Raw genomic sequence first — 15,832 nt, forward strand, 5'->3', positions numbered from 1 at the left:
AACTATAAAAGTTGGACATGCCTAAACATATTTTGCCTCAGTATAATTAAACACAATCCCAAGGCTAATCTTGCCTTTCATAGCCCTGAACATAAACAAATACTTGTAAGTATATATTACTTTTAACACACTAAATGGGCCTATCTATATTCATTTCAATTTTTTGTAATGCTCATTTCTTTTAGCATAAAATATGACCTGTGCACCTTGTAATTGTTTTTAGAATTATGGACTGAAGTCACTGATGAACTACTTGTCTTCAAAACAGAATAATGATGTTCCATTGACAGCGACAATTGACAGCATATTTTGTAATATCTTGTAGTTCTAAAACCAAAAATACAAAAGAATTAGTAACTTTTTGATCAACAGAAATACCCTCATTAATTTTGTACACTTCCACAGTACTGTCAATGTTCACTATTTTCTACACCTGTGGACAACAAGAGGTTAGCACAACACACAATGGTGCTGAAAAAATTAGCTCCATGTAAAACAAAAGTAGATTGTGACCCCGCTCCCCCCACAAACTCCAATGTAGTACATATGCTGTATACAGTATATTTTTGTATAGGAGCTCATGGATCCGTCCTGCAATCCTGCCTTTATATCAGCTTTTAGATTATTTGTATTGTGTTGGCACCTAACAGCCCCAGTCATGGACCAGGACCCCATTAAGATAAGCACTGTACAAACACACACACATACACATCCTGTTCCAAAGCATTTATAATCTAAGCTGTGACCTCTCTTGGTTCTCCCTGTTCTCTGGAAGCTATTTCAACATCTGTTGGTCGATCATCCTCCTCCCATCCCCCCTTCCCAGTTTGGGTACCTTAGGTCTCTGTTCTGAGCCTTCTCCTCTTGTCCCTATCCTTGGCTGAATTCATCTGCTCACTTGAGTTGAATTCTCTCTCTTTTCTGATAACTTTCGGGTATACTTCTCCACTCCTGACCTGTACTCTGTGCTTCGACATGGGGTTGCCAACCCTCCCAGTTTCATTGGGAGTCTCCTGGAATCGGGCTCTATCTCCTCAAGGCTACTCAAGCCAAACTGGAAGATTTTAGGCTGCTAAAAGCCCAGCAGCACAGTGGGGCTAAGGCAGGCTCTCTGCCTGCCCTGGCTCCATGCCGCTCCCAGAGCGGCTGGCACGTCCCTGTGGCCTGGGGGGGTCCTCCATGTGCTGACCCCACCCCCAGTGCCAACTCCACAACTTCCATTAGCTGGGAACTGTGGCCACTGGGAGCTGTGGGGGAGTGCCTGCAAGTAGGGGCAGCGTGCGGAGCCCCCTGGCCCCACCAGGGGCTGCAGGGATGTGCTGGCCGATTCTGGGAGTGGCGAGGGGCCAGGGCAGGCAGGGAGCCTTCCTTAGCCCCGCTGCACTGCTGACTGGGAGCCACTCGAGGTAAGTGACGCCTAGCCAGAGCCCGCACCCCAACCTTCTGCCCCAGCCCTAAGCCCCCTCCAAGAGCCAGCACCCCACACCCCACCTGCACCCCAACCCCTGCCCAGAGCCCCCTTCTGCACCCAAACTCCCTCCCAGAGCTTGCACACCGCACCCCAACCAGCTGCTTCAGGCTAAGCCCAGAGCCCCCTCCCACACTCCGAATGCTCGGCCCCAACCCGGAGCCCACACCCCAACCCCCTGCCTGGTAAGAATGAGTGAGGATGAGGGAGAGCAAGCGATGGAGGGAGCAGGGATGGAGGGAGCGAGGCAGGGCCTCGGAGAAGGGGCGGGGCCTTGAGGCAGAGGGCGGGGCAAGGGTGTTTGGGTATGTGTGATTAGACAGTTGGCAACTCTACTTTGATATCATATTTTGCTACCTCCCTGACTGCCTATATTGGATTGTTTATTGTCATCTTAAACTCAACATGGCCAAATCTAAGCTCATAATCTTTCATCCCAAACCTCCACTACTTCCAATCTTCTTTACCGTTAATGATGCCACTATCCTCTGTCATGCAGGCCTGTAGTAATTAATTTGGGATGTCTTTGACTTCTCCCTTTCCGTCTCGCCCCACATCAAGACTATGGTCAACTCATGTTGCCTTTTTCCTCCTCTATTCAAAATCTGGCCTTTCATTTCCACCCCAAATAGAAAAATGTCCAAATTCCTTGTCCCTACCCATATCATCTCCCACTTTCATTACTGCAATCTCCTTCTCCCCGGTCTTCTTCATACTAGCCTTATGGTTCCATCCCATCCAAAAAGGTATTGCCAAAGGCTACCTTCTTATCCATGACTATAACTAGACACCATTTACTCACTGTGCTGGTGTGCATCTAATTAAAACTTCTTGTCCTTGACTTCAAGGCTGTATGTGGCACAACCCCTGCCTGAATCTTGGACCTGGATGTGTCTGTGTTGCTCCCCACCACTCTTTCTGCTCACTAATGACTACACCTTCAATACCCTTTTTGCAAAAAGAAAAGGAGTACTTGTGGCACCTTAGAGACTAACCAATTTATTTGAGCATAAGCTTTCGTGAGCTACAGCTCACTTCATCGGATGCATACTGTGGAAAGTACAGAAGACATTTTTATACACACAAACCATGAAAAAATGGGTGATTATCACTACAAAAGGTTTTCTCTCCCCCCACCCCACTCTCCTGCTGGTAATAGCTTATCTAAAGTGATCACTCTCCTTACAATGTGTATGATAATCAAGGTCCTTGATCATTTGGAGGTGATGGTAGGTTGGGGAAAATAACCAGAAGACATGACTGTGGTTCTATTCTCCTTCAACGAGGTTGTGCATCCGTCTTTGATTACCAGAGTTTATCACATGGAGTTCTGGATAGTATCAGTGGCTAGGATTGCTTTCCTCCATTTATGTTTGGCCAAAAGAGCCAATTTCATTTGCAGACCATTTCAAATGAAAACCTGGCTGTTGTCATCCATGGCTTTGTCACTTCAGAATTAGACTATTACGATGTATTCTATGTAGACAACATCCATAAGCTTATTCAGAAACTTTAAATGGCATAGAATACAGCCATCTTTTTAATGAGTGAACAATTTCACAAGGAGCACTTTACACTTGTGTGCTAGGGCCCTACCAAATTCATGGTCCATTTAAGTCAATTTCATGGTCATAGGATTTTTAAAATAGTAAATTTCATGATTTCAGCTATTTAAATCTGAAATTTCATTGTGTTGTAATTGTAGGGTTCCTGACCCAAAAAGGAGTTGGGGTGGGGGTTGCAGAGTTATTCTAGAAGGGAGCTGCAGTACTGCTACCCTTACTTCTGCGCTGCTGCTGCTGGCAGTGGTGCTGGGCAGCTGAAGAGTGGTGGCTGCTCGCCAGGAACCCAGCTCTGAAGGCAGTGCTGCCACCAGCAGCAGCGCAGAAGTAAGGATGGCATGGTATGGCATTGTCACCCTCACTTCTGCACTGCTGCCTGTAGACTGGGCCCTGAGTTAGCAGCCACCACTCTCTGGCCACCCTGCTTTGAAGGCAGCAGCACAGAAGTAAGGGTGGCATGGCATGGTATTGCCACCATTACTTCTACGCTGCTGCTTGTGGGGCACCACCTTCAGAGCTGGGCACTCAGCCAACAGCCGCTGTTCTCCAGCCACCCAGCTCTGAAGGTAGTGTAGAGGTAAGGGTGGCAAGATGCTGGTCTCCCTGTGAAATCTGTATAGTATAGGGTAAAAGCACACAGAAAAACAGATTTCACAGGGGGAGACCAGATTTCACGGTTCATTTCATGGCCATGAATTTGGTAAGGCCCTATTCACGATCTCCCACGCTGTTGCTCGGCTTCTGAGTTGAATTTAAAGCACAGACTATATAGTAATAATAATTTCCCCTGCTCTTTATTATGGAATGAAAGCTGTCCCAATATTTAAAGTGACATGGGTCAGATTTTCACAATAATTTAAACTTTGAAAAACTATCTTTTATTAATTAAAAAACCAACAGATTTTTTGTTTTAATTGTAGTGGAAACTGTTGAAACAAACAAACCATACTCTAAACACTCCCTTGCCTTAAAGAAAAGGAGTACTTGTGGCACCTTAGAGACTAACCAATTTATTTGAGCATAAGCTTTCGTGAGCTACAGCTCACTTCATCGGATGCATACTGTGGAAAGTATAGAAGATCTTTTTATACACACAAAGCATGAAAAAATGGGTGTTTACCACTACAAAAGGTTTTCTCTCCCCCCCCACCCCACTCTCCTGCTGGTAATAGCTTATCTAAAGTGATCACTCTCCTTACAATGTGTATGATAATCAAGGTGGGCCATTTCCAGCACAAATCCAGGGTTTAACAACAACGTCTGAGGAACAGTGGGGGAAGCGGGGGGGGGTTGGAAAAAACAAGGGGAAATAGGTTACCTTGCATAATGACTTAGCCACTCCCAGTCTCTATTCAAGCCTAAGTTAATTGTATCCAATTTGCAAATGAATTCCAATTCAACAGTCTCTCGCTGGAGTCTGGTTTTGAAGTTTTTTTGTTGTAATATCGCAACTTTCATGTCTGTAATCGCGTGACCAGAGAGATTGAAGTGTTCTCCGACTGGTTTATGAATGTTATAATTCTTGACATCTGATTTGTGTCCATTTAGTCTTTTACGTAGAGACTATCCAGTTTGACCAATGTACATGGCAGAGGGGCATTGCTGGCACATGATGGCATATATCACATTGGTGGGTGTGCAGGTGAACGAGCCTCTGATAGTGTGGCTGATGTTATTAGACACTGTGATGGTGTCCCCTGAATAGATATGTGGGCACAGTTGGCAACGGGCTTTGTTGCAAGGATAAGTTCCTGGGTTAGTGGTTCTGTTGTGTGGTATGTGGTTGCTGTTGAGTATTTGCTTCAGGTTGGGGGGCTGTCTGTAGGCAAGGACTGACATGTCTCCCAAGATTTGTCAGAGTGTTGGGTCATCCTTCAGGATATACAATACCAGGATAGGTTGTAGATCCTTAATAATGCATTGAAGGGGTTTTAGTTGTGGACTGAAGGTGACGGCTAGTGGCGTCCTGTTATTTTCTTTGTTAGGCCTGTCCTGTAGTAGGTGACTTCTGGGAACTCTTCTGGCTCTATCAATCTGTTTCTTCACTTCCACAGGTGGGTATTGTAGTTGTAAGAACGCTTGATAGAGATCTTGTAGGTGTTTGTCTCTGTCTGAGGGGTTGGAGCAAATGCGGTTGTATCGCAGAGCTTGGCTGTAGACAATGGATTGTGTGGTGTGGTCAGGGTGAAAGCTGGAGGCATGTAGGTAGGAATAGCGGTCAGTAGGTTTCCGGTATAGGGTGGTGTTTATGCGACCATCGTTTATTAGCACTGTAGTGTCCAGGAAGTGGATCTCTTGTGTGGACTGGTCCAGGCTGAGGTTGATGGTGGGATGGAAATTGTTGAAATCATGGTGGAATTCCTCAAGGGCTTCTCTTCCATGGGTCCAGATGATGAAGATGTCATCAATATAGCGCAAGTAGAGTAGGGGCGTTAGGGGACAAGAGCTGAGGAAGCGTTGTTCTAAGTCAGCCATAAAAATGTTGGCATACTGTGGGGCCATGCGGGTACCCATAGCAGAGCCACTGATCTGAAGGTATACATTGTCCCCAAATGTAAAATAGTTATGGGTAAGGACAAAGTCACAAAGTTCAGCCACCAGGTTAGCCGTGACATTATTGGGGATAGTGTTCCTGACAGCTTGTAGTCCATCTTTGTGGGGAATGTTGGTGTAGAGGGCTTCTACATCCATAGTGGTCAGGATGTGTTATCAGGAAGATCAACGATGGATTGTAGTTTCCTCAGGAAGTCAGTGGTGTCTCGAAGGTAGCTGGGAGTGCTGGTAGCATAGGGCCTGAGGAGGGAGTCCACATACCCAGACAATCCTGCTGTCAGGGTGCCAATGCCTGAGATGATGGGGTGCCCAGGATTTTCAGGTTTATGGATCTTGGGTAGTAGATAGAATATCCCAGGTCGGAGTTCCAGGGGTGTGTCTGTGCGGATTTGATCTTGTGCTTTTTCAGGGAGTTTCTTGAGCAAATGCTGTAGTTTCTTTTGGTAACTCTCAGTGGGATCAGAGGGTAATGGCTTGTAGAAAGTGGTTTTGGAGAGCTGCCGAGCAGTCTCTTGTTCATATTCCGACCTATTCATGAACCAGTCGGAGAACACTTCAATCTCTCTGGTCACACGATTACAGACATGAAAGTTGCAATATTACAACAAAAAAACTTCAAAACCAGACTCCAGCGAGAGACTGTTGAATTGGAATTCATTTGCAAATTGGATACAATTAACTTAGGCTTGAATAGAGACTGGGAGTGGCTAAGTCATTATGCAAGGTAACCTATTTCCCCTTGTTTTTTCCTACCTCCCCCCCCCCCGACGTTGTTGTTAAACCCTGGATTTGTGCTGGAAATGGCCCACCTTGATTATCATACACATTGTAAGGAGAGTGATCACTTTAGATAAGCTATTACCAGCAGGAGAGTGGGGTGGGGGGAGAGAGAAAACCTTTTGTAGTGGTAAACACCCATTTTTTCATGCTTTGTGTGTATAAAAAGATCTTCTATACTTTCCACAGTATGCATCCGATGAAGTGAGCTGTAGCTCACGAAAGCTCATGCTCAAATAAATTGGTTAGTCTCTAAGGTGCCACAAGTACTCCTTTTCTTTTTGCGAATACAGACTAACACGGCTGTTACTCTGAAACTCCCTTGTCTTGTTTGTTGTTTAAACACTGCAGCATCTTCCAAGTACAAAGAGCACCTGAATGTGGAATAAACGAGAAGCTGACTATAAACAAAAGTGAATGATCTGGCTCATGCACATCCACTGATCAAGCTTGAGAGAAATAAACAAAAACAGGATAAGAAGTAAAGAATAAACTAGATTTAACAGAAAGTTTTCTATTAAGTCTCAGGTATTATGTATAACTTAGGGAAGGACATTAAACTACTGTTTTTTAACCTGATAATTGACCCTTAGAAAGCTAAAAGAAAAAGAGTACTTGTGGCACCTTAGAGACTAACCAATTTATTTGAGCATAAGCTTTCGTGAGCTATAGCTCACTTCATCGGATGCATACTGTGGAAACTGCAGAAGACATTATATACACAGAGACCATGAAACAATACCTCCTCCCATCCCACTCTCCTGCTGGTAATAGCTTATCTAAAGTGATCACTCTCCTTACAATGTGTATGATAATCAAGTTGGGCCATTTCCAGCACAAATCCAGGTTTTCTCACCCTCTGCACCCCCCCCCCCCCCACAAACTCACTCTCCTGCTGGTAACAGCCCATCCAAAGTGACCACTCTCTTTACAATGTGTATAGCTAAGTCTTTCAAGAACTAATCCAATTCCCACTGGAAAAAAATTGGAAGATTTCCATCAACTTACTTGGGAGTTGTCTCAGTGAGACATCATACAATTACCATCACAACTGGCACTCATTTTTGACAGGCTCAATAAAGAGACCAACAATCGCAAAGGTCATGGACAATGAACTACTCCTTCCTGGAGGTGGTCTCTTCAAGTTGAAGCCGAGTTATGCTTGTTGGAGCTTTTAGGGAAAGCCCCCACTAGTGCTGTACCTGTTTGGTGGACTGAAAGGATTTATTTTTTCAGAGATTAATTGACCTTCTGTTCCTCCTCTCAAAATATGATAAAACTATCTCTAACTAAAGACAGGTTTCAGAGTAGCAGCCGTGTTAGTCTGTATTCGCAAAAAGAAAAGGAGTACTTGTGGCACCTTAGAGACTAACCAATTTATTTGAGCATGAGCTTTCGTGAGCTACAGCTCACTTCATCGGAAGAATCTCTTATTGTAAAAACACGTTTTGAACTAAAAATATAATAAAAAATATAATAAAATCTATTTTAACTACTGCAACATTTTTAATTTCTAATTTTAAAAAGCGTACCAGACTGCAAAAATATGTCTTCTAATTGCTCTTTATAGATTCTCTGTGGTGCTATTCCAACCACTGATTTTTATGATAATCAATCATTTGAATTTCTATTGCACCTTCCATCCATCTGCCACAGAACTTTGCAATCATGAATGAGGCAGGTTAAATGTTGCTAACTATTCCCATTTTACAGAAACCACCTATTCACCCTGCCCTACCCCACCTCTTTCTTCTTCTCATCCTTAAACACATCAGATCCCATCACAGTAGCCCATCTTTGCACAAGTCTCCCTACTGCACATTGGTTCATGTCATGTGTCTCTCTAATTTATCAACACCCATCCTAACCATCCCCCAGAGAACCAGCCCTCCCTCCTCATCTACCTTTGTTTCCCCCCCTCCAACATTCAGTATCTCTCCCTAAAAGTTCTCTGCTCCTGAATGCACCCAGCACCTCTCTCCTTACTGGCCCCTGTTCTCCCCAGCAGGCTCTTGTCCCCCCTCTCCCCCAGCAGGCTCCTGTCCCCCCTCTCCCCCAGCACACATTGCCCCCCTTACTGGCCCCCTGCTTCCTCACCGCACTAATGGCCTCTGCTCCCCCATCACAGTGCCTCCTTACTAGCCCCTGCTTCCCCACAGAGTACTCCCCCTTACTGGCCCCTGGTTCCCCCTCCCCACCCAATGGCTCCTGCTCTCCCCATCACACATTGCCCCCCCATTGGCCCCCGCTGCCTCACCCCCACCCAACCCATGGCCCCCGCTCCCCCATCACACACTCCAAGGGCCTCCCTGCCCCCATCACATTGCCCCCTCTTATTGGCTCCTGTGGTCCACCCCCGATACAAACACCCCCCCTGCCGGGGGACCCTGCAGCACCCCTGGGCTAGTCCCATGGAGACTGTTACTGTCTTTTTAACACCAACCTGCTCCTCGCACCACAGTCCGGATCCGGTTGCTTAGCAACACAACTCCCAAGCTTTATCACAGCACGCCCCCGCCCCCACGGCTGCGCGAGGCAGAAACCGAGGCGTATGCGTGCGTGCCGCGCAAGTGGGCGGGCGGAACGTCAACGAGCCCAGGGCGCACGCAGACCGGAAGTTCAAGTAGCGCGAGGGAGGAGTGCGGAATGCGGGCGTTAGGGCGTGAGGCTTTGCCTGTGGACGGGACAGCCCAGGCGCACCCAACGGTCGGTGTGTCCTCGTGCCCTTGGGTGCAGCTGCGCCTTTCGAACGCGCGTGGGAAGGGGAGGCGGAGCTCTCTGCCGGGCGGGCAGGGCTGGATAAAGCGGCGCGCGCCCTGCCTCTTTTGCTGAGCGTTGCGCTGCCCTCCCTCGCTCTGGCGGTGGCCCCCATTGGGAGAAGGGCAAGGCCTTATGCGGAGCCACCCTGGGCGTGAGAGGTTCCTTGGCCCTGGTCAGCCTGTTGCGACCACATGAGGGGCACTGATGAAAGCTGGGTGGGAAAAGGGGGAGGGGGGGAGTTTTCACAATTGTGTCCCATTTTTTGGTCAACATTTGAACTTTAAACAAAATTTAAATTAAAAAAACCCAAAAACCTCCTCTCCCCATCCCCCCCCCCCACACACACATTTTCTCTCTCGCTCTCAAACTTTCAAAGAGCGGTAGTTTGGCTGCAGTGCTCCCCTCTCCCCCCGACTGCCAGGGAGCACTGCCCCTCTAACAGGTTTCAGAGTAACAGCCGTGTTAGTCTGTATTCACAAAAAGAAAAGGAGGACTTGTGGCTCAAATAAATTGGTTAGTCTCTAAGGTGCCACAAGTCCTCCTTTTCTTTTTGCCCCTCTAACGTGGCACTCCTGGCCAGCACACAATCGCCGCTCAGCAGAGAAGTGCCCACCGTGGATCCCTGCAGCAAGCTGACCCCCAACCACCAAAATTGTGTATATTTACATATCCGTTGATTTGCTATTTAGATTTTATTCTGGTTCCTACATGTCTGTGGTGCTGCTTACTTTTCCCAACAGCATTTCTTACACTTACCTGTATGTTTCAGAGTAACAGCCGTGTTAGTCTGTATTCACAAAAAGAAAAGGAGTACTTGTGGCACCTTAGAGACTAACCAATTTATTTGAGCATAAGCTTTCAGATGAAGTGAGCTGTAGCTCACGAAAGCTTATGCTCAAATAAACTGGTTAGTCTCTAAGGTGCCACAAGTACTCCTTTTCTTTTTACCTGTATGTGCGTTTGTAACGCAGACTCAGCTCTTATGGTCCATCGTAATTACTACACCCAGCTTCAGTTAATACATCTGCCTGAAAAAAAAGTAGTATTCTTCTGTTTTGTCCTATTGTGATTTTTTTTTTGGGGGGGGGGAGAGGGAGTTGGAGCAAAATTTGTTCAGCTGTTTTGAGCTATCTGTCAGAAATAAATACTTTTTTTAAAAAAATCAGATTTTGTCTGTAGAAACACTTGGTTTTGAAATATCACTTTGGCAAGCTGCTATTCATAGATGATACAGTCAGCAGTGGCCATTGTGGTTCTCTCATCTGACCTGCAGAACATAGGCTCTGAGATTTCTCTGTATTAATTCTCTTTTGACTAAAGCATAATTTATCGTAAAACAATCTTAATTTCAAATTTTCCAGTTCCACCACCACTCTTGCTAAGTTCTTGTAGTGGTTCCTTAGTGAAGTATAAACAGGGTATTACTATTTACTTTGTAGGAGCTTGCAGAGAATTAGGAATCTGGACCCCATGGGGCACTGTGCAGTCTTGAAGGCCCTAATCCCGTAAATACTTTCACTTGTGTTTAACTTTATTCACGTGACTAGTCTCTGACAGTGGCACACTTCTTGTGCGTAAGTGATTGTAGGGCTTATGTTTCCATTTCTTTTTGGTGCTGGAAGGGTACATCAAGTCATGTAGGCTATTTTGCTGCATCACTTTGCATACAATTTCAGATTTTGAGGGCAGAAACATCCACTACTTCTGCCCTTTGCGTTTCAGCGAAAATATTCCACAGAGCTGGGCTTTTTGTTTACCATCACAGATGATTTATTATCACACAAAGGAAGCACCAGAACAAATGTATCCAGAACTGCTGGTAAGAATAGTTATAGTTGATTAATCTAGGCTTTTTCGGATGGTTTTCTAGCTATCCTTTACACTTAGATCCCATTTTTCCTCAAATGGACTGGGCACATTAAGTCAGGTCCTTAATCCATGAGCAGCTTTCCCTCCATCTGGCTGGTTTAACCAGCTTTCATTGCATTTTAAAAGGGCCAGCCAGTGAGAGGGCAGTTCACTGATAAAAACGGCTACAATCTCATTGTGGCCTTCTCTTGTCTTCCCAGTTGCTTCTAAGGTATAATCTATTTGTCTATGTGGAAAGCCTGAAATGCCACAGTATTAGACATCTCTTCGTTACACTCTCTGCTTAGAGATCTGTTCCTAACATGTTTACAAACCAAAATGGAGTATTGTGTGACGTATTACAGAAATGCATGCAGTGTAGTTGTAGCCATGTCAGTTCCAGGATATTAAGGAGACAGGGTGGGTGAGGTAATATCTTTTATTGGACTAACTTCCATTGGTGAGAAAGACAAGCTTTTGAGCCGTGTAGAACTCTTCTGCGGGTCTGGGAAAACTACTTTACAGGTCACAGCAAAATGTAAGATGTAACAGAATGTTTAGCACAATAGTTTTCAACCTGTGGTCATTGGATCCCTGGGAGTCCGCAGAATTTGCCTAAGGCAGTGTTTCTCAAATGCAGCCACCAGGGGCTTTTCTTGTGGCCACAGCCTCCTGGGCTGTGATGGAGTGGGGATGGGTGGCAAAATAATGGCCCCTCCCCCGCCCTGTTGCTCCTGGATGCACTGCCTTGGTGTTGATTGCTGGGACCGCCAGCAGAGGTTGGGCTCTGTCCCCCTCTAGAGACACCTGGAGCACAACGCTGGAGAAGCAGGCAGCCAGTAAATTCTCCTCCTTCCCGGGGCAGTGGGGTTCAGGCTTTGGGCCTCAGCTCTGGGGTGGTGGGGGCGGCAGGTTGTGGCTGAGATGCCTCGGGCTCCAGCTCTGGGCTCTGGCTGTGTGGTGGCAGGCCCCAGGCTCTTGCCGTGGGGCTTCAGGCTCTAGCCCCCTGCAGCCTCCCCCAGCTCCCCAACCCGCATGGCCCCTGGCCCCTGCTGTTTCCCCCAACACCCCATCCAGGGCTTAATTAGTCCCCAGGCTTGCCAGGGCTGAATAAATCTGCTGTGAAAAGTGATACTTGCATCTTTGTTAATATCACTTTTCACAACAGACTTACTAGCTAACAATAAATAAATGACAATGATCTGGACATGTATATGTTCATATTTACTTGTTTTTCCCAAAGCTAACTAAGTATTTTAGGGGCAAGTATGAGATCGGCCACCAGCAAGAGTTGGTGGCCGCTCTCTGAGGACAAAATATTTGTCCTGAGAACTCCTGGTCTAAGGGGTCCGCGAAAGGTTGTCATTACCATAGAACAGTGATTTTCAGCCTGTGGTCTGCACACTTCTGTGGGTATGCAGAGTATGTCTAAGATTTCAAAAGGTGTCTGCACTGCCATTTGAAAATTTGTAGGGGTCTGCAAATAGAAAAAAGGTTAAGATGCACAGGTTTAGCATAAGTAATTAGCGCATATTGTAAGGGACCATTCAAGGTACTCTGGGCCACTCTACCTTCAATAATATAGAAATAGCATTTCGATATATTTAATTGTTCCTCTTTTTTATAGATACATTTGCTGGAAAATAGAAGAGAAATTGCTTTTAAAGTCATCCAGATAGAAAGTAGGTGGTTGATCTGTTGATGTTTTTCTTTTCAGCAGATACAAATATCTACTCAAATTACAGATCTGAACTAGCAGAGGGAAAAGTTATAAACAGGTACTTGTATGAGTATGTAATAGCTTCCATCTTCAAGACTGTTAAAGCAGCCACCTTAAAATGACTAAAACAGTTATTTTTATAGATATGGGGGAGAAAATAATAAAACCATCACTTTATGAAGCTGCAATTCAGTAGGTGAAGAACATAAAAAAAAATTAAACATGACACAATAATACCATATGAAAGTGTTCTCTAGGCTGAAGGAAAAGAGAGCTCTTTATTCAGTTTTCAAAAAGCACACAGTAAGAAGCCAGTGAAAACATCAGCAGTGCTATCTCATTGAAAGGAACCAGAAAATGTGTCTTCAGATATCCTAAGCAATACCAAGATTAAAGTTAAAAGATTTCCGTTCTGAGAGATCTTAAACACAAAGACTGAGGTATTGTATTTGCAAAATGAGGTAACCTATTGCTGAAATACAAAAATCACCTGCATAATTCTTTATTAGTACGAATACACGGGGGAAATTTATTTCTGGTGTAACTACATTGGCTTCATTAGATTTTTACCGGGCATGAATTTGATCCAGTATGTTGGTGACTTTTAGGTATATCATTACACGTTTTTATTGTAATAGTGAGCATGTGTCCTCAACAGCCAGCAACTTATTCTTTTAAAAGTTGCAAATAGGAGTCTTTTGAAGAAAATGTTTTCATACCCTTCTATTTTTATTGTGCCTAACTAAATTCATCCCATACACTTTATAAAGTTTTCAGTAATAACGATTCCTCTGATTCAAGGCTACTATGCTTTGATTGAAATTAAAAGAAGATCAATGTCATATCAGTTTGTTTTTTTAACTCTGACACAGTGCTTAATTTGTGCTGGGGCTTTCCAGGGCTGAGCCCCGGCACCTCTAGGCATGGCAGTTAATAGCCCCAGTACTTCTAAGCTTGCCGCATCAGTTACGAAAGTAAAAAAATTGCTTGAGTCCTGGCACCTAATTGCTTGAGCCCTGGCACCTTTTTCATTACAAATTAAGCACTGCTCGTACAGTAGTTTGATTTTCATATGGCGGCTAAACTGAAATGTTTGTAATAGCTGACACACAGTCAAGAATAAGTTAATATCCACATTGCAGTCTTCTAGAGAGAAACATGCCTCTTTAATTGCCATTTCTTATTAAGTGGCACCTTTAATAGGAGTTTACACTGGAAACACAGATAGCTAAAGTTAGTTTAAACAGATTAACATAAAGAAGATGTGGTCTGGTTGGAAAGTGGATGGATATGTTGTTAGTGATACCAGTTTTCTGTGCTTGTGTAGTGCTGTAATTTTCTCTTTAATTTACAGTGTTAATTATGTTTTTAAATTGCTGAACTCATGAATCTCTTCAGAGTGGATGAGTTTTACATCCTTCTTTTGAATAGACTATGCAATGAACAATATAATGCCATGTAATAAGTTGGAAGTGTTGGCCTGAAACACCTACTTTGTTAGCACCCTACCTTGTTAATAAGGACATCACAAGTACAGGGGTCCACCTGCCTAGTTTATCTTTGTAGAATTGCAACCTAAGGCTTGAGTCTACACTAGAAAATTAGGTCAGTTTAACTATGTCAGTCAAAGGTGTGAAAAATCCACATCCCTGAGCAGCATTGTTAAGACAACCTAAATCTCCGTGTAGACAGCACTAGGTCGACAGAAGAATTCTTCTGTCCATCTAGGTACTGCCTCTCTTGGGGAGGTGAATTATCTACTCTGACAGGAGAACCCCTGCTGTCTTAGGTAGTGTCTACACTGAAGTGCTACAGTGATACAGCTGTGCCACTGTAGTGTTTTAAGTGTAGACAAGCCCTATGTGAGTATAGCTAACTCACTGAGTTAGGTGGCTTGTTGCACCATGCAGATATACGGAAGGTAGGAGTGGCTTTCTTGGAAGAGAAGATCTAGGATGTGGATTGAGCTGACCCAAGATAGGAACCCTTAGGAGCAGCCAAGCTTGGAGTGAAGCTTTGAAGCAAACTTCATATTATCTAATTAATTTCTGTGTTAATAAACCAAACTCCCAGTGTGTGGACACTGCTTGAGTAGGCTGGGAATAGCATCAGTGTGCAGAAAGATAGTGATATTTTATCATCGTAAACAATATTTAGGCTACTAAAAAAATACAAGACAATAATTCACATAAGGTCAGTCATACTGATGTCATATGCCATGCACACAGTTTGAATGGGTTAAGGAAGATGACGGACTGGCAGAGTTCTGCTGTGTGTGGGAGGTTGGATTTGGTGAATCTGCGCAGATAGGCCTCACCCTCAGCTCAGTGGAGAGCACAGTGTTGCAGAACCTTCCTGTATGCCCAGTGGGAAGGTTTTTTTAGGGGAAAGATGGAGTTGGAGGTTCCACAATTGAAAGGATCGACTGGCTATTTTCTCTTTTTTTAACTGTTTTGTTATCTATTCTATTAATATGTTTTTATTCTGCTATTTGTTTACTCTTTGCATTTCTCTGTTTCTAGTCAATTTCACGTTAAGCTGCTCATTCTCTAGCACAATGATGTAATGCTTAGGTTATAAACACAGCAGGGATGTTAGTGGCCTGATCCAGAGCTTATTGAAGTCAATGGAAAGACTGCCGTTAATTTCAGTAGGCTTCAGATCATGCCCTTTGCATGAAATACCTTTTCCATTGCCAGGAGGGAAAAATCAATCTAAGGGAAAGTTAATTTGTTCTTGTTTTTTTTTTTTAAACTAAATTGTGTTTTGGGCCAAATGTGACCTCACAGAGGTTCCTTTAGTTTGTATTTAACATGCACTTCCACTGACAAAAAATTCTGTGCTCTGATTATATACATCATACTTAGGATTTATATATCTGTAGTGCTTTACGTTTCTAAAAGCACCATACAAAGATTAGCTAAATAATCCTAAAAATATCTCTAAAAATATTATAAAGATGTACTGTGCAATATTTATTATGCACATTATTATTAAATGTGCAAGCTATTAGAATGCCTAGTGTTGGATACATCCTGAGTGTCTAGTTTTGAACATACCTAGGAAGCTCGGTTAGAATATGTTTAAAAAAATTATACGTAATAGATGACTATTTGTTCAACAGCAGATATTTTCTATTTGAGG

At 44.1% G+C, this 15,832-nt stretch overlaps 1 protein-coding gene and 1 long non-coding RNA gene across 4 annotated transcripts in view; one reads left to right on the forward strand and one right to left on the reverse strand.

The window, feature by feature from the left end:
* RNF32 (ring finger protein 32) overlaps nt 1-9,072 on the reverse strand; it is a 51,072-nt gene extending 42,000 nt beyond the window's left edge. The window contains exons 1-3 of one of the 2 annotated variants that reach the window (XM_073334560.1): nt 8,804-9,072; nt 7,369-7,574; nt 207-327 (exon numbers count right to left, since the gene is read on the reverse strand). In XM_073334560.1, the coding sequence (XP_073190661.1) occupies nt 207-284 (78 nt within the window). In that variant the 5' untranslated portion in view covers nt 285-327; nt 7,369-7,574; nt 8,804-9,072. The remainder of the gene's footprint in view (nt 1-206; nt 328-7,368; nt 7,575-8,803) is intronic. The other variant, XM_073334562.1, reaches the window with a different exon arrangement.
* Nucleotides 8,890-15,832, forward strand: part of LOC140907789 (uncharacterized) — a 142,186-nt gene continuing 135,243 nt past the window's right edge. Inside the window, exons 1-2 of one of the 2 annotated variants that reach the window (XR_012157624.1) lie at nt 8,890-9,066; nt 12,689-12,746. This is a non-coding gene — a long non-coding RNA (uncharacterized lncRNA). The remainder of the gene's footprint in view (nt 9,067-12,688; nt 12,747-15,832) is intronic. The other variant, XR_012157625.1, reaches the window with a different exon arrangement.

The sequence above is a fragment of the Lepidochelys kempii genome, chromosome 2, assembly GCF_965140265.1.
Source record: "Lepidochelys kempii isolate rLepKem1 chromosome 2, rLepKem1.hap2, whole genome shotgun sequence".
Taxonomy (NCBI): Eukaryota; Metazoa; Chordata; order Testudines; family Cheloniidae; genus Lepidochelys; species Lepidochelys kempii.